The 12,325-nt window shown below is 46.0% G+C and overlaps 2 protein-coding genes across 9 annotated transcripts in view; one reads left to right on the top strand and one right to left on the bottom strand.

Annotated features, from left to right (window-relative positions):
* Positions 1-3,038, bottom strand: part of WDR37 (WD repeat domain 37) — a 46,282-nt gene extending 43,244 nt beyond the window's left edge. For 2 of the 3 annotated variants that reach the window (XM_021528818.4, XM_021528819.4), the window contains exon 1: positions 334-473. The gene's annotated coding sequence lies outside the window, so the exon portion shown is untranslated. Of the gene's footprint in view, positions 1-333; positions 474-2,924 lie in introns of those variants that run through there. The other variant, XM_085563683.1, reaches the window with a different exon arrangement.
* Positions 3,039-5,971: 2,933 nt separating this feature from the next.
* Positions 5,972-12,253, top strand: IDI1 (isopentenyl-diphosphate delta isomerase 1). Of its 6 annotated transcripts, none has more exons than XM_021528810.4 (5): positions 5,972-6,091; positions 7,250-7,410; positions 8,406-8,498; positions 9,782-9,912; positions 10,472-12,253. In XM_021528810.4, exons 1-5 carry the CDS (start codon positions 5,997-5,999, stop codon positions 10,787-10,789), a joined length of 798 nt encoding a protein of 265 aa, XP_021384485.2. In that variant the 5' UTR covers positions 5,972-5,996; the 3' UTR covers positions 10,790-12,253. The 6 variants fall into 6 exon arrangements, with proteins under 6 accessions (XP_021384485.2, XP_021384484.2, XP_085419832.1 ...); XM_021528809.4 differs by having other exon boundaries at positions 7,247-7,410; XM_085563706.1 differs by lacking the exon at positions 5,972-6,091 and adding an exon at positions 6,215-6,259.
* The last annotated feature ends 72 nt before the right edge of the window (positions 12,254-12,325 follow it).

The raw sequence follows: 12,325 nt of genomic DNA, 5'->3' as shown, positions 1-12,325 counted from the left end.
GTGTGCGCCGCGGGCCCGGGCGGCGGCGGCGGCACCGCGGACGTACCGCCGCGATGGAGCCGGTACCGCGATGGAGCCGGCACCGCACCGCGATGGAGCCGGCACCGCGATGGAGCCGGCACCGCGGAGGTACCGCCGCGATGGAGCCGGCACCGCGATGGAGCCGGCACCGCACCGCGATGGAGCCGGCACCGCACCGCGATGGAGCCGGCACCGCGATGGAGCCGGCACCGCGACGGTGCCGCCGCCGCTGCCCCGCACCGCCCGCACCCCGCGCCCCTCGGCGGCCGCGAAGATGGCGGAGGGTCCGCGCCCCGCTGCCCCCGCACTCACCTGTCAGCCACAGCCGCGGCGGCGGGCGGGGAGGGGCAGGGCCGCAGGCGGCGCGGAGAAGGAGGAGGGGAAGGATGAGGACAACGAGGAGAAGAAGGCGGGAGGGGCGGCAGCGCGGGCGGCAGCAGCAGCGACGATCGGGGCGCCGCTCGGGCAGGACGCGCCTCCCCGGTGCCGAGCCCTCGCGGCGACATCCGGCGGAAGCGGCGCGGCCCCCGCTCCGAGCCGCGATGGCGACGGGCTGGCAGCGGGACAGCTCCCGCCCGGCACAGCCCGCGGGCTCGGGAACGCCCCGGCCACACGGAGAGGCTCCCGCCCGGCACAGCCCGCGGGCTCGGGAACGCCCCGGCCACACGGAGAGCCCCGGGGCTCGGGAACGCCGCCGGGGCCGGGCAGGAGCTGCCCCGCCGCTCCCCGGCCCCGCTGCTGCCCGGTCACCGCGGTGCTGCGGGTTGAGCAGCGCGGTGTGTTCCGTCCCGAGCGCGGCCCCGCGGGTAACGCCGCGTTTACCGTTACTGTTACCGAATTAAAACTGCTGCTTTACTTAGTTGCCTCCAGTAACACTGCACCAGGTGGACTGAAAAGGGAGATGAAGCTTTGCGGAAACACCACTGGAATTCCGTATTTTTTTAATACAGAAGGGCTGGGAGATACCGAATGTGGAGTTTTTCTGCTGTGTCTGCAGACGGAGTGACAGGCAGCGCATCAAAGCTAACCGCGACGTTCTGCAAGGAGGCTGTTCGCTCTGAAGCCTACAACGCGTAATTGAAATGTGATTAATTCCTCCGCTGATTAGCACTTGGAATAAACCTCCACCTAAAATTCTTATTCATTGTAGCAGATAGTGAAAGTCAAAAGAGGCCTTCGCCTAATTATTTTCTCTCTTCCGGCAGATTATCTTAACTGCCTCAGAAGAGGTCTGTAAAAAGGCCAGAAGAACATGTGCCAGTGAGAGCTGGAAATATTACATTTTCTTTTAATGTGCTTCCCAACTACAAATCTGCTTGCAGTTCTCTTTTGTCTTTTTTTCTTTCTACTCACTTCTGTGCAGTCATGTCTTAAAGCTGTATTAAACAGCAACAAAAATAGTGGTTTACCTATTTACTAACATATTTCTCCTTACTGGAGGTCATTCTTCAAAATCACCACCCTAACTGGTCGAGAACATCCTGTAATTTTAGCCTATTCCCTTCTTCAAAGCCACTAAAAGGGATCAAACTAAATAGCTAAATAGCTTCAAGGAGTGGAAAAGAGGGGAGACTGCACAGGCAAAAGAAGAGGGGAGATGGAACAGAGGTGCCCAGGAGGAAGCTGAGCACAACCTGACCAAATGCCCCAGTTTGATGCTTTGAATTCTCTTTACAGTTGGTGCAGTTGTGGGTGGCTCAGCCATCTTAGCCAAGTGACAATTCGAGTTCTCAGCTGTTCAGTTTCTAACTAGACATTTTTAAACCTCATAATCCTACCAAAATTACGCTAATATAACACTACTCTACTGTTACAATTTCAGCTATATGTATGAAGGAAAAATATGTCCAGCAGGAGTACAAAGATCCACATTAAATATTTCCTGGGGAGAACACCTGGCAGCTTCCTTCTCTGGAGCAGCACACTCCCCAGGAGCAGAGTGCATTACAGAGATGACCATTTTTTCACCTGAAGAAATGAAAAATACTGAAATGACAAAAGATGGGCTTAACGTTTTCCTTGGTACAGGATGCCTCACCAGAAAATGAACAGGCCCTGTATGGATGCAGTTGCTTTTTCATGAGAAGAGAATGACAAGTGGCATGTTGTCACTCTAGCTCTGCTACTGGTTTGGTTTTGTCACAGCACTGCAAGAGTAGCAGGCACTGTGTAATGTATAGGAGCAAGCAGAGAACAAAAGACTGTTTTTCACAAAATACCTGATACAAAACAGGAGACAAATAGCAATACAGGAGACTAGGGAAACAGGGAAGTACTAGTCAGCATCTTTTCAATGCATAAGAAGCTTTTTCAATAATACAGTAAATATAGTGGAAAAAGTTAGGTTGTCCTGGACAAATCTACTTCTGCACCCACAGCTGGACCAGAAAAGACAAGATAGGAGGCTTAGGAAATCAGCAACACAACAGAACAATAGCTGAACCTCCCAAATTAGCATTTTTCAAACCTGTAAATGTAGAAGGAAAAGGCAAAGCCTTCTGTCCAGAGCTCAAACCAAAAGAAATAAAAACAAAACCAAACCAACCAACCAAAAAATACTTTAAGGAAGAAAAGGACTCAAAGGTTATTTCTTGATTCATATAGGAAACCTTCTAATAACTCCTTCCTAGAAGAGTGGTTTCCTATACCATTATTCATTCACTTTATTCTGTATAAAAACATTTGGAAGCCATCCATCATAGCCCTCTTTCCATCAGCTTGAGATAGCAGAATGAAATGCAAATACAACATCCTACTTTGATATTTAGCATATATGCATTACATTCTTACTACAAAGACATCTGTCTTCTCTGAAGCGAGCTGAAGCCAACCCACTTCCCTGAAAGAGGCTTTTAAGAAGAGTCAAGGGAACAGAAGATTAGTTAAGACTGGGAAGTATTTACCTCTCATTTCAGATAAAACCCAGGTTGTTTTTTGCTCAGCACATGAGTGGATCATTTAGACAAATATTTTCTGAAGAGCTATGGCTCCAGGCAGGAAAGGACTCACAAGAGAAATTCTCTAGGGAGATCAGGAACAAGGATAGCTCTGTAGCTGAGAAGGGTGAAGTGGAAGTCAAACATCAGAGCAAGTTAACAGGAAGCTGAAAAAGAAGAAGTCTGGATGTGATGGGGAGGGGAAGAAGCCCGAGGACAAGCATTTTTCAGGAGTTTATGCACTCTAGGCTGGGGTCAAATCCCAGGTTTGTTTCAGCATTTATTTTACTTCGTAGCTTGTCATCATCTTGTTTAACTTGCTGGAGAATTGGAAAGTTTTTCTTCAGTTTGGTGAGGATTGCACTTCCCTTTCTCTTAGTAGACACCAAAAATATGTCAGGGCTTTGCAGCTGGTTGGATTTTCAGGTGAATGAAAAACATTCCAGTTGTTACAGGAAACTGTCTTTCCCTTGGTAGTTGAGTGTTTGAAAACAGGGAACTTCAGGTGACGCAAAAATTAAGTCTCCAAAGCATCTATATGTCACTTCTGTTTATGTAGGGTGGAGTAGAAGTTCTGAGGTTACAGTGAAGTGCATACCAGTGAAGTGCATTACAAAAATTAGCATGCTTTATTTTCAACACAAAGAGCTTTGAAGTCAAAGAGCAAGTCTGGAGGGGAGCAAAAGGAAAGATGATACAGGTGACATAAAACCTGGTTAAAGGCTTGGGAAGTATCTCCCTTGTTTTTTGGGGTTTTATTGGTTTGTTGTTTTGGTTTTTTTTTGGGGGGGGAGGGGGGTTGTGAAAATGGTTTGTTTTGTCTCGGTCATCCCTTGTCCCTGCTTCTTTGCCTCTCATCCACCAGGACTTATTGTCACTTCTTGCTACTCACTAGCATTGACTCAGGTGAACTGCTTTGTTTGTCTGTGCAAAACAGGAACTATAATTGTTTCTGAAGAAGTTTTCAGTAATTTTTACTAGGAAAAAAAGCCCCTTTTCTCTATCATCTATAAACACATTTTGCTGGTTTCCCTCTGCTGTGCAGCCTGAAGGTCACTCTGTACACCTGCTGATGTCCCATGCTAGCTGTGCCCGAGGCACAGACACATCTCTGCCTCCCAGGGGAGTAGTTTCTATTCTAAAAGAGCTTCACTCACAGGAGAGCTGCTTGTTAATTCTGTTGTCATCATATGAAATGCTGGTTTCTATGTCCATCTCAGTATTTTTTTTTTCATACATCTGTGTAGCTTGTTTTGTTCCTTTATGAAAATGATAGAAGAAAAAATTACAGTTGTTTTGTTTTTTTTAATCTGGAACAATGAAACAAGCAAGTGACGAATATGGTGAAGGATGTTCTCAGTATATCTGTGAAGATATATCAGCATATCTCAGTCTCCAATTACTGTGCTTTTGTGCCAGTGATTCAGCAATAAGTAATCTGTATAGTAATGAAAAGTAAACTCAATAAAAAGCAATCTGTGTACATTTCTGTCCTTTCTGAGAGTACATATTTATTATCAGCATTCCTGTGATAACATTATATTTGCAGTTTATTAATGAATAACACAATATTAACATTAATACATAATGTTATGTTTTATGTAGTTAAAAGGATATGTAGCAGCCAACACATTGTTACAGTCTTTTTTTTATTTATTTTTTTCACTTTTGATGTTCTGATGGTTTCAAGTGGCTTTCATTCAAATCACCTCTACTCTTCTTTCTTTCATCAAGCTCTGCACAAGGGAATGCTGTAAGATAACCCACCCCACCTCCCCCTCCATTGAAAAATATTATCTGTCCATTTGAACATTTGTGCTGTTAATGATAAGTGATAGGCCATCTGTCCTGTTCCCAAGAAGAAATCAAGCAAACAAGACTGAAATTCTGGAACTTGAGCTGAGAGGGAATCAGAGCGAGCCATGCCTCCAAGACATGTTAAATGTCATTTCTAGGCTTTTTATGTCATCCAGTCACAAACCTAAATCTGTGGACAAGCAATAAGCCAGCAAAAGTCTTGCTGAGCAGGCATTTAGCTATGGTAGTGTGAAGTTTCTAGAGGCTTGGTACTGAAGTTTTTTTAGTTTGTTATCTGTGCATATCTAAACTCCTCTATCTGGCCAGTTCATCTTGACATCTGCCTGTGTTCCATAGCTACCCAGAATATTTGTTGCTTTCTCTGCCCCTCGAGAGCTCAGAGTCAGGCAATTCCAGAGCTTGACTAGCACAGGATCTGCTTCCCGGAGCTGTCAGCGCAGGAGGGGAGCCGACATTCCCCATTCCCGGTGCTGCATCTGTGCTGCACAACCCGAACCTCTTCAGCTCGAGGGATGCTGCTGCGGGCCGAAGGAAAGCACGCAGTGTGCCAGAACGCCCCGTCAGTCCGCAGCCCCGGGCTTATGGCCTCCTGAAACACTCCCACAACTTCCGCGCTGGAACTGTTCCCCACAAACACCGGCACATTGTGGGAGCCGGGACTTGGGCACAGTCCTTCGGTTTCCGTGGGTGGGTGAAAAGACCATAAACAGCGCTGAATGTTAGAAATATTCAATCTTTAGACATTGGAACGCGCTGCCCAGAGTGGTGGTGGAGTCACAGTCCCTCACGGTGTTTAAGCAAAGACTGGATGTGGCACTCAGTGCCGTGGTCTGGTTGACATAGTACTGTCCGGTCACAGGCTGGGCTCGATGATCTCTGAGGGCTTTTACAGCCTCTTTGAGTCTGTGATTCCTGTCGGAAGCAAAATGCTTCTCCCTGCTGCGGGAGCCCGACCCTGAGCCCGACCCTCCCCTGTGCCGGCTGTGGGCACGGCCGCCCGCTCCGCCCGCCGCGCTGCCCCGCTCCCATTGGCCAGCTCGCCGCCGCTCCCCGTCTCTATTGGCCAGCGCCGCTGCGGGGCCGCGCGCGATTGGCCGCGCGCTCCGCTGTCACCACCTGTCACTGCTGGCACCGCCCCCCGCGCCGCAGTGGGGCGATCGGGCGATGCGGTGACGTCAGCTCCGAGCGGCGGCGCCATTGGCGGGCGGGGTGTGACGGGAGATGTGGCGCGCGCTGCGGCGGGCCGGGAGCGCGGCCCCCCGGAGCGGCCCCGGCGTGAGGGGAGAGCGGCGGGGGCCGAGCGCACGGAGAGCGGGGTGAGCGGGGAGAGCGGGGAGAGGGGGGCACGGAGAGCGGGGCGAGCGGGGAGAGGGGGGCACGGAGAGCGGGGCGAGCGGGGAGAGGGGGGCACGGAGAGCGGGGTGAGCGGGGAGAGGGGTCACGGAGAGCGGGGTGAGCGGGGAGAGGGGCGCACGGAGAGCGGGCACGGGCACTGCTGCCGAGCGCGCCCACCCTGCATCCAGAACGCTGTGTCCGGGTCTGGGCTCCTCCGCACCAAGAGGCGAGGAGCTCCTGGAGCGGGTCTGTGGGAAGGCAGCGAAGGTCAGAAGTAAAGGCTGAGGGAGCTGGGTCTGTTCAGCCTCGAGGAGAGGCAGCTGAGAGGAGACATCGTTAATAGCTATAACTATCCATGGAGACATCGTTAATATCTCTAATACCCACGGGAGGGTGCCGAGGGGATGTCCCCGTTGCTGAGCAGTAAGAAGAGCGGCCAGGGGCAGAACTGATGCTCAGGGGCTCGCACTGGGCGTGAGCAGAGCCCCGCTCCTGGGTGGGTGCCCGTGCAGGGGAGCAGGCTGCCTGGATCGTGTGCAGCCCCTTCCCCAGGGATACCCCGGAGCTCTCTGAATGCAGTCCCGTGCCGTGGGCTCCGGGGTGACCCTGACAGAGCGGGGAGGGCACCAGGCCACCCCTGTGGTCCCTTCCAACCTGACCCATCCAGGATTCTTTGGGAGCAGAGGCTCGGGGCAGGGCAGATGTTGCTTTGGAGGTGCCTCGGGTTGAAACCCCATTCCTGAGCCTTTAAAGACTGTGGAGAGGAGAAATCCTCGTGCACAGGATACCTGGTGTTATGAAATAGCCAGAGCTGGTGCACAGCTTGAGCTTTGGAACTGGAATTCCTGCCACTGACAGTCCATAAAAATGGCTCAGCATGGCTGTCCTGCAGCAGCTGCTGCAAGGGTTTGCCTGAGAAATAAAAATGCTTCAAGCACCTGCCTAATGTTGTTATGTGATTTGTATAGTGATAAGAAATTTCAGGGAACTAAAAGCGTGTAAACCTTCTCAGAACAAAACTGGTATGCCATTTACACCATACCAGAGAAATAAGCCATTAGGTTATTTCCTCACACTCTGCCCAGAACCTTGTGGATGTTGTTTTTAGTGAATGACTCTTCATTGTCTGTCTTCAGTAGAACGTGTGCTACCATCAGGATGCCTGAAGTAAACACAGATCACCTGGATGAGCAGCAGGTGCAGCTCTTGGCAGAGATGTGCATCCTTATCGATGAAAATGACAATAAGATTGGAGCAGAGACCAAGAAAAACTGTCACTTGAATGAAAACATTGACAAAGGTACAGCTTGCTTATCTCCTAATGGAACCATTAAGTTGATTAAATATTTTCAGAAGTGTAGTCATGATTAAATTAAAGCCTTGATCTCAGGTGAGTGTTGGATCAAACCAGAGCAAGTACCTCCCCTTAGGGCCCTCTTCCTCAGCATAAAATATTTAATGTTAAAATTCTGCAGAATGGAGAAACACTCAATTGGCGATAATTGCAAAGAACAGAAATGTGTGATTGCACATACAAGCTTGACAAATCTTTTTAAACACATTTTGAAGATAAAGTAGTATTTTTTTCCTGTTATGGATACCTAATTCTATGTAGCTTTTTCTAAAGAATGCTTCTTGCTTCTTTGCTGAGTTCTTTTCAGGTATAAAAGGATTTCATTTTAAAGTAGTTCACCCAGAGTTCTTCTTTAAACACTGCTAATAGGAAAGGGTTTAACTGATTTTGAGTTTACTTGAGGTTGGTCAGATTCAACAGTCTCTCATGGTAGTGTGTGACCTTTTTTTATGTACTTAGGGAAAGCATCTTCCTGAAGAGTGAGGAATAACAGACTCAAAAGGTGAAGAAAACAGCAATTGTCTTTTTTTAATGGAGCCTATTTTTGTTCTGCTTTTGCAATTCTTGAAGGGTCTTGAAATGCAGTTTTTTAGGAATTTTTGAGTCATCTCTTTTTGATTGTAAATTTAGGGGTGCCAAGTTCTCCTTGGAAGCTTTTCCAAATGTGCACATTCAGAATGGTGAACTGAGTTTAGAAGAACTCTTCTGTTGTGTTTTTGTTCTAGGAACTCTTCTAATTTCGTGTTTTGCATAAGCTGACTTAGAAACCTGAATAAAAGCTCTTGAGTTATTTATCAAATCCCTGGGTTTTAACATATATTAATTTTAAATTGGAATATGTAAAAAAGAGGCCATTATAAGCCCTTATTTGTTTTCATATTTTTTTCTCTTCTATTAAATATCTCTGTTTTGTTGTTTGTTTGGGGTTTTCTTATTTTTAGGTTTACTGCACCGAGCTTTCAGTGTTTTCTTATTTAATACCGAAAATAAACTACTGCTGCAGCAGAGGTCAAATGCAAAAATTACATTTCCAGGTTAGTACTGAAACACCTATATAAATGTGTTTATATAAATGTTTTATTTAGATCAATATTTTAAAAAACATATGTCAATCCAGTTCTGCAGTGTAACTCATTCTGAGGTTTTAGAATTTAGTACTTTAGAGAGGACATACTTACAATACTTTTCAGAGTTCAAAATACCTTGTGGGTGAAGTAAGATAATGGGAATGCTTGTGTATTGTTACAGATATTCTTGGGAAATGGTTGTACCCTGACATGTTTGATCCTGTTCATGCAAGGGCAGAGGGTGTGGTGTTTACCCCTCTGCTGCAAGACATTTATTGGGTTGAAGAAATGGCTGTGGAGAGTGTCCCATTGCACTGGGAAAAGCTGATGTGCAGCAGAGCCCTGGTGCCTGGGAGAGCTGTGGACCTTGGTCTGTGCTGTCTTAACCAGCACTTGTGTAACTCTGCCACAAGTGAGGCTGTGTGGCCAAACCGTGCAGTGCATGAGTTTTGAACACTGAACTATTACTGTCAAATGCAAATGGAGAGACATAAAAATAAGGAGGGGAATCAAACAGAAACAGCAGAAACAGCTTACATGAGGCATGCTGGAGGGAGCATAAAGTTGTTCGTTGCAGAATTTTGAGTGGAAAACAAGATCAAGTGTTTCCAACTTGAGCAAGGAAAACATTTTTCTTTTTTCCAAGGGAATCTTTACTTTAGAGATTATTTTAGATGCTTTTGAGCTTGATGTTTATAGACAAAAAGTTGAAACAGAGTTAGAATATCTACAAACCATGTTTGAGCATTTTGACTGGTTAGCAGAGAAGGAAAAAAATGAATAATAGAGTATGGAGAGAGTATGATTGTCCTTTAAACACAGGTATAAACTTTGTATTTAATTCTGCTTACTGCCAGCTGCTCTTGAAGCTCTGGGAATATTTTCATTATTCTGTTACATATGAACTCCCAAAAGTAATTTTAATTAGCATTTGAGAGATAAACAAGGTCTTTACAGACTGGCTCTCTAAGTAGATATGCTGGGGATAAGAATGCCTGTCCTCATGTGTATCAAACACTAGCCTGCAAAGTAGTGCTTGGCAGAGGCAAATCCCAGTGCAAAATATGTAAAGGAAAATAAGAGGTGTAAATATCTTCTTTCTGTAACCCTTCTCTGCAAAACAGAAATGAAGCAGGGATGTGTTGAATAACTGGCCTTTGTCTCTGGGGGATTTTGGTGTTGTTTTTTTTGGAATTTTTTTTCCCAGGTCCTTATATGTGTCAAAAATGAACTGATTAAACTTCTTGCAGATTGTTTTACCAACACTTGCTGCAGTCACCCTCTAAGCCATCCACAAGAACTGGAAGAAAACGATGCCATTGGTGTTCGGAGAGCAGCACAGAGACGACTGAAAGCAGAGTTGGGAATTCCCATGGAGCAGGTAAAGAAAGGAGGGAGAAGCAGGAATTCTTGGCAGCATTTGCCAGTTTACAGACTGTGTCTGGCAGACAGAGTCAGCCACAAACCAAAAAATGAACTTATCTTTGGAAATGCAGAGAGCTGAGTGAACTTCCAGAGATCCCTGGAGGGCAGGGTTACACTTGGTCTGTCAGTACGTGGTTCTGACCTTGGTTTCAGGTAGTTCCCAAGTCTTTTCCTTGGGAGGTGAGGGGTAGGTGCAAGTGTTTGTGTTCATCGGTGCTCAATGAGTGTGCAAGTCTGGTAAGCATTATTTAAAGCATACCATATAGGAGAAATACACTCCAAGTATTACAGGGTGAGTCTGGCTGGAGAAATGCTGTGCAATTCATGCCATCAAACTGCTTTAAATTGTTTTTTTTTTTCCTTAATAATTCTTTGTGAAAAAGTGCATTGCATTTGTATACCTGGGAACAAATAATTTCTAAGGAAGAGGACAACAGCTGATAAGTTGTACTGCAGTGCCCAGCAGTGCACTTCTCCTTGTCTGGCAGCACTTCTGACAAGTGTTTTGGTTGTAGGTACCTCCAGAAGAAATCTCCTACCTGACAAGAATTCACTACAAAGCCAAGTCTGATGGCATCTGGGGAGAACATGAGATAGACTATATCTTATTTGTGCAGAAGGATGTGACACTGAATCCTGACCCCAACGAGATCCAAAGCTACTGCTATGTGACACAGAAAGAACTGAAACAGCTCTTGGACAAAGCTGCCAGGAATGAAGTTAAAATTACTCCATGGTTCAAGCTGATAGCAGAGACCTTTCTTTTTAAGTGGTGGGATAACTTGAATAACTTGAACAAATTTGTTGAGCATGAAAAAATACACCGAATGTAAATAGCTGGCAAAAAGGTGCTGAAGGCTAGCAGTGATGTGTGGTCTCATTAACACTGATAAATCATGATGTACATGCAGAGAGTTGGTCCACATGGAGCATGTTTAATTTATACAGATGTCATAGCTAGTGTTTTTTCTTGTGTCTTTGTCACCTCTTACCCCTTGGTTCTCTTGGGCCTTTAAGATCTCATGTGAAATGGGTAACAGCAGCATGAAACCCCCGAGTTCCTCTTCCTCCGTTGCCTGGTGAAAGATCCCCAGCCCTCGTGTGCCCTGCACACGTGGGAGGGAGTCCAGGCACCTCCTGCCCAGCTCAGGCAGGAGAGCTGGGTGTTCACTGAAGTTACCCACACCTTAGTGATTACACATGACTGTGGGCTCTGCTCTGATGTTGAGAAGACCAATTGCCAGAAGAAAAAAAACAAAGTAATCAGGATTATTTTTAATTGCAGAAAGCAAATCTCTTCAGCTACTATACTCTGTAATTAACCAAACCCATAAAAGCTTAAGTAATTGGAGTGCCTGTGTGGAGTAAGTTTGATTTTGAAGTGCTGACATATGTGTTAAAGCTTTAGATAATAACAGTGCTTGGGGTTTTTTCCCCCACCAGGATTTTCTGATTAGTTGATGGTTGAATACTGGACATTTCAAATTAAAAAAAAAAAAAGTTAATTACAGCAAATGTTAATGGTACCTATCTAATGTCAGTAGTCTGTCTTTGGAGACTGGATGTGCACTAAATGGCTCTTCTCCATTTTCCAGGAAACTAGGCATCTTGATACAAGGGCTTTTCTTTTCCTGTAATAGTCATTCCCAGACAGCTCAAACCCACTGAACCCCAAAATTCAAGAGTGATAATTTGTGAGCTAACACTGGGTCTTGATGTCAGTTAATTAGAAATTACCAGAGCTAATCCTTTTTGATCTTCCAGTCAATCAGTTGCTAGTAACTTCAGAGGCTTTTTTCAGTAAGACAAATACTCAAGGGTGCTTCAATTTTAATTATGGACTGGGGGGGGGGGGGATGGAGGGAGTTTGTGATTTCTTCTGTTAGCACATTACTCAAACTAGTTTTTGAGTTCTCCCAGAGCCTGATGAAATAGGATGTTTTGTCATACCACTTATCATTGCAAGTAAACATGGTTCTAAGGATTCTGTGTCTGGATTTGGGGTAAAACTAACTTTTTCCTTGGTCAAAGTTTCTCTTTCTCATCCCTGTTGTGACTGCAGCACTGAAGCTTCCTTGTACCAGCACCTCCAGTAGTTGGAGGTTTTGGAGCCAGGTTTGTTGTATACTGGCCAGAACTGATGTATTGTTTCAAAGCAAGTATCAGGTGAGGGAACAGTGATGTGATGTAGCAGCTCTCTTGAATTCAGTGCAATCAGCTGTGATACCCCGCCATAGGCAATGTAGGTCTCAAATACTTTTTAAATCTAACTTTATAATTAAAACATCTTGCCTAAACCCTTGGACTGTTGTTTTCTTTCCAGATGTGAAACTTCATGGAGAATAATCTGTCTTTGCCACACTCTAAGC

This window comes from Lonchura striata, chromosome 2, assembly GCF_050655825.1.
Source record: "Lonchura striata isolate lonStrDom1 chromosome 2, ASM5065582v1, whole genome shotgun sequence".
NCBI classification, from domain to species: Eukaryota; Metazoa; Chordata; class Aves; order Passeriformes; family Estrildidae; genus Lonchura; species Lonchura striata.
Note: the sequence above shows the minus strand (reverse complement) of the source record. Positions and strands in the feature narration are given on the sequence as shown.

Excerpts from the sequence above, each read along its gene's own strand:
- IDI1 (XM_021528809.4), top strand. The coding sequence starts at position 5,997 with ATGTGGCGCGCGCTGCGGCGGGCCGGGAGCGCGGCCCCCCGGAGCGGC. Across the intron at positions 6,092-7,246 it reads CCGAGCGCACGGAGAGCGGG|TAGAACGTGTGCTACCATCA; the intron begins GTGAGCGGGGAG and ends GTCTGTCTTCAG. Across the intron at positions 7,411-8,405 it reads GAATGAAAACATTGACAAAG|GTTTACTGCACCGAGCTTTC; the intron begins GTACAGCTTGCT and ends TCTTATTTTTAG.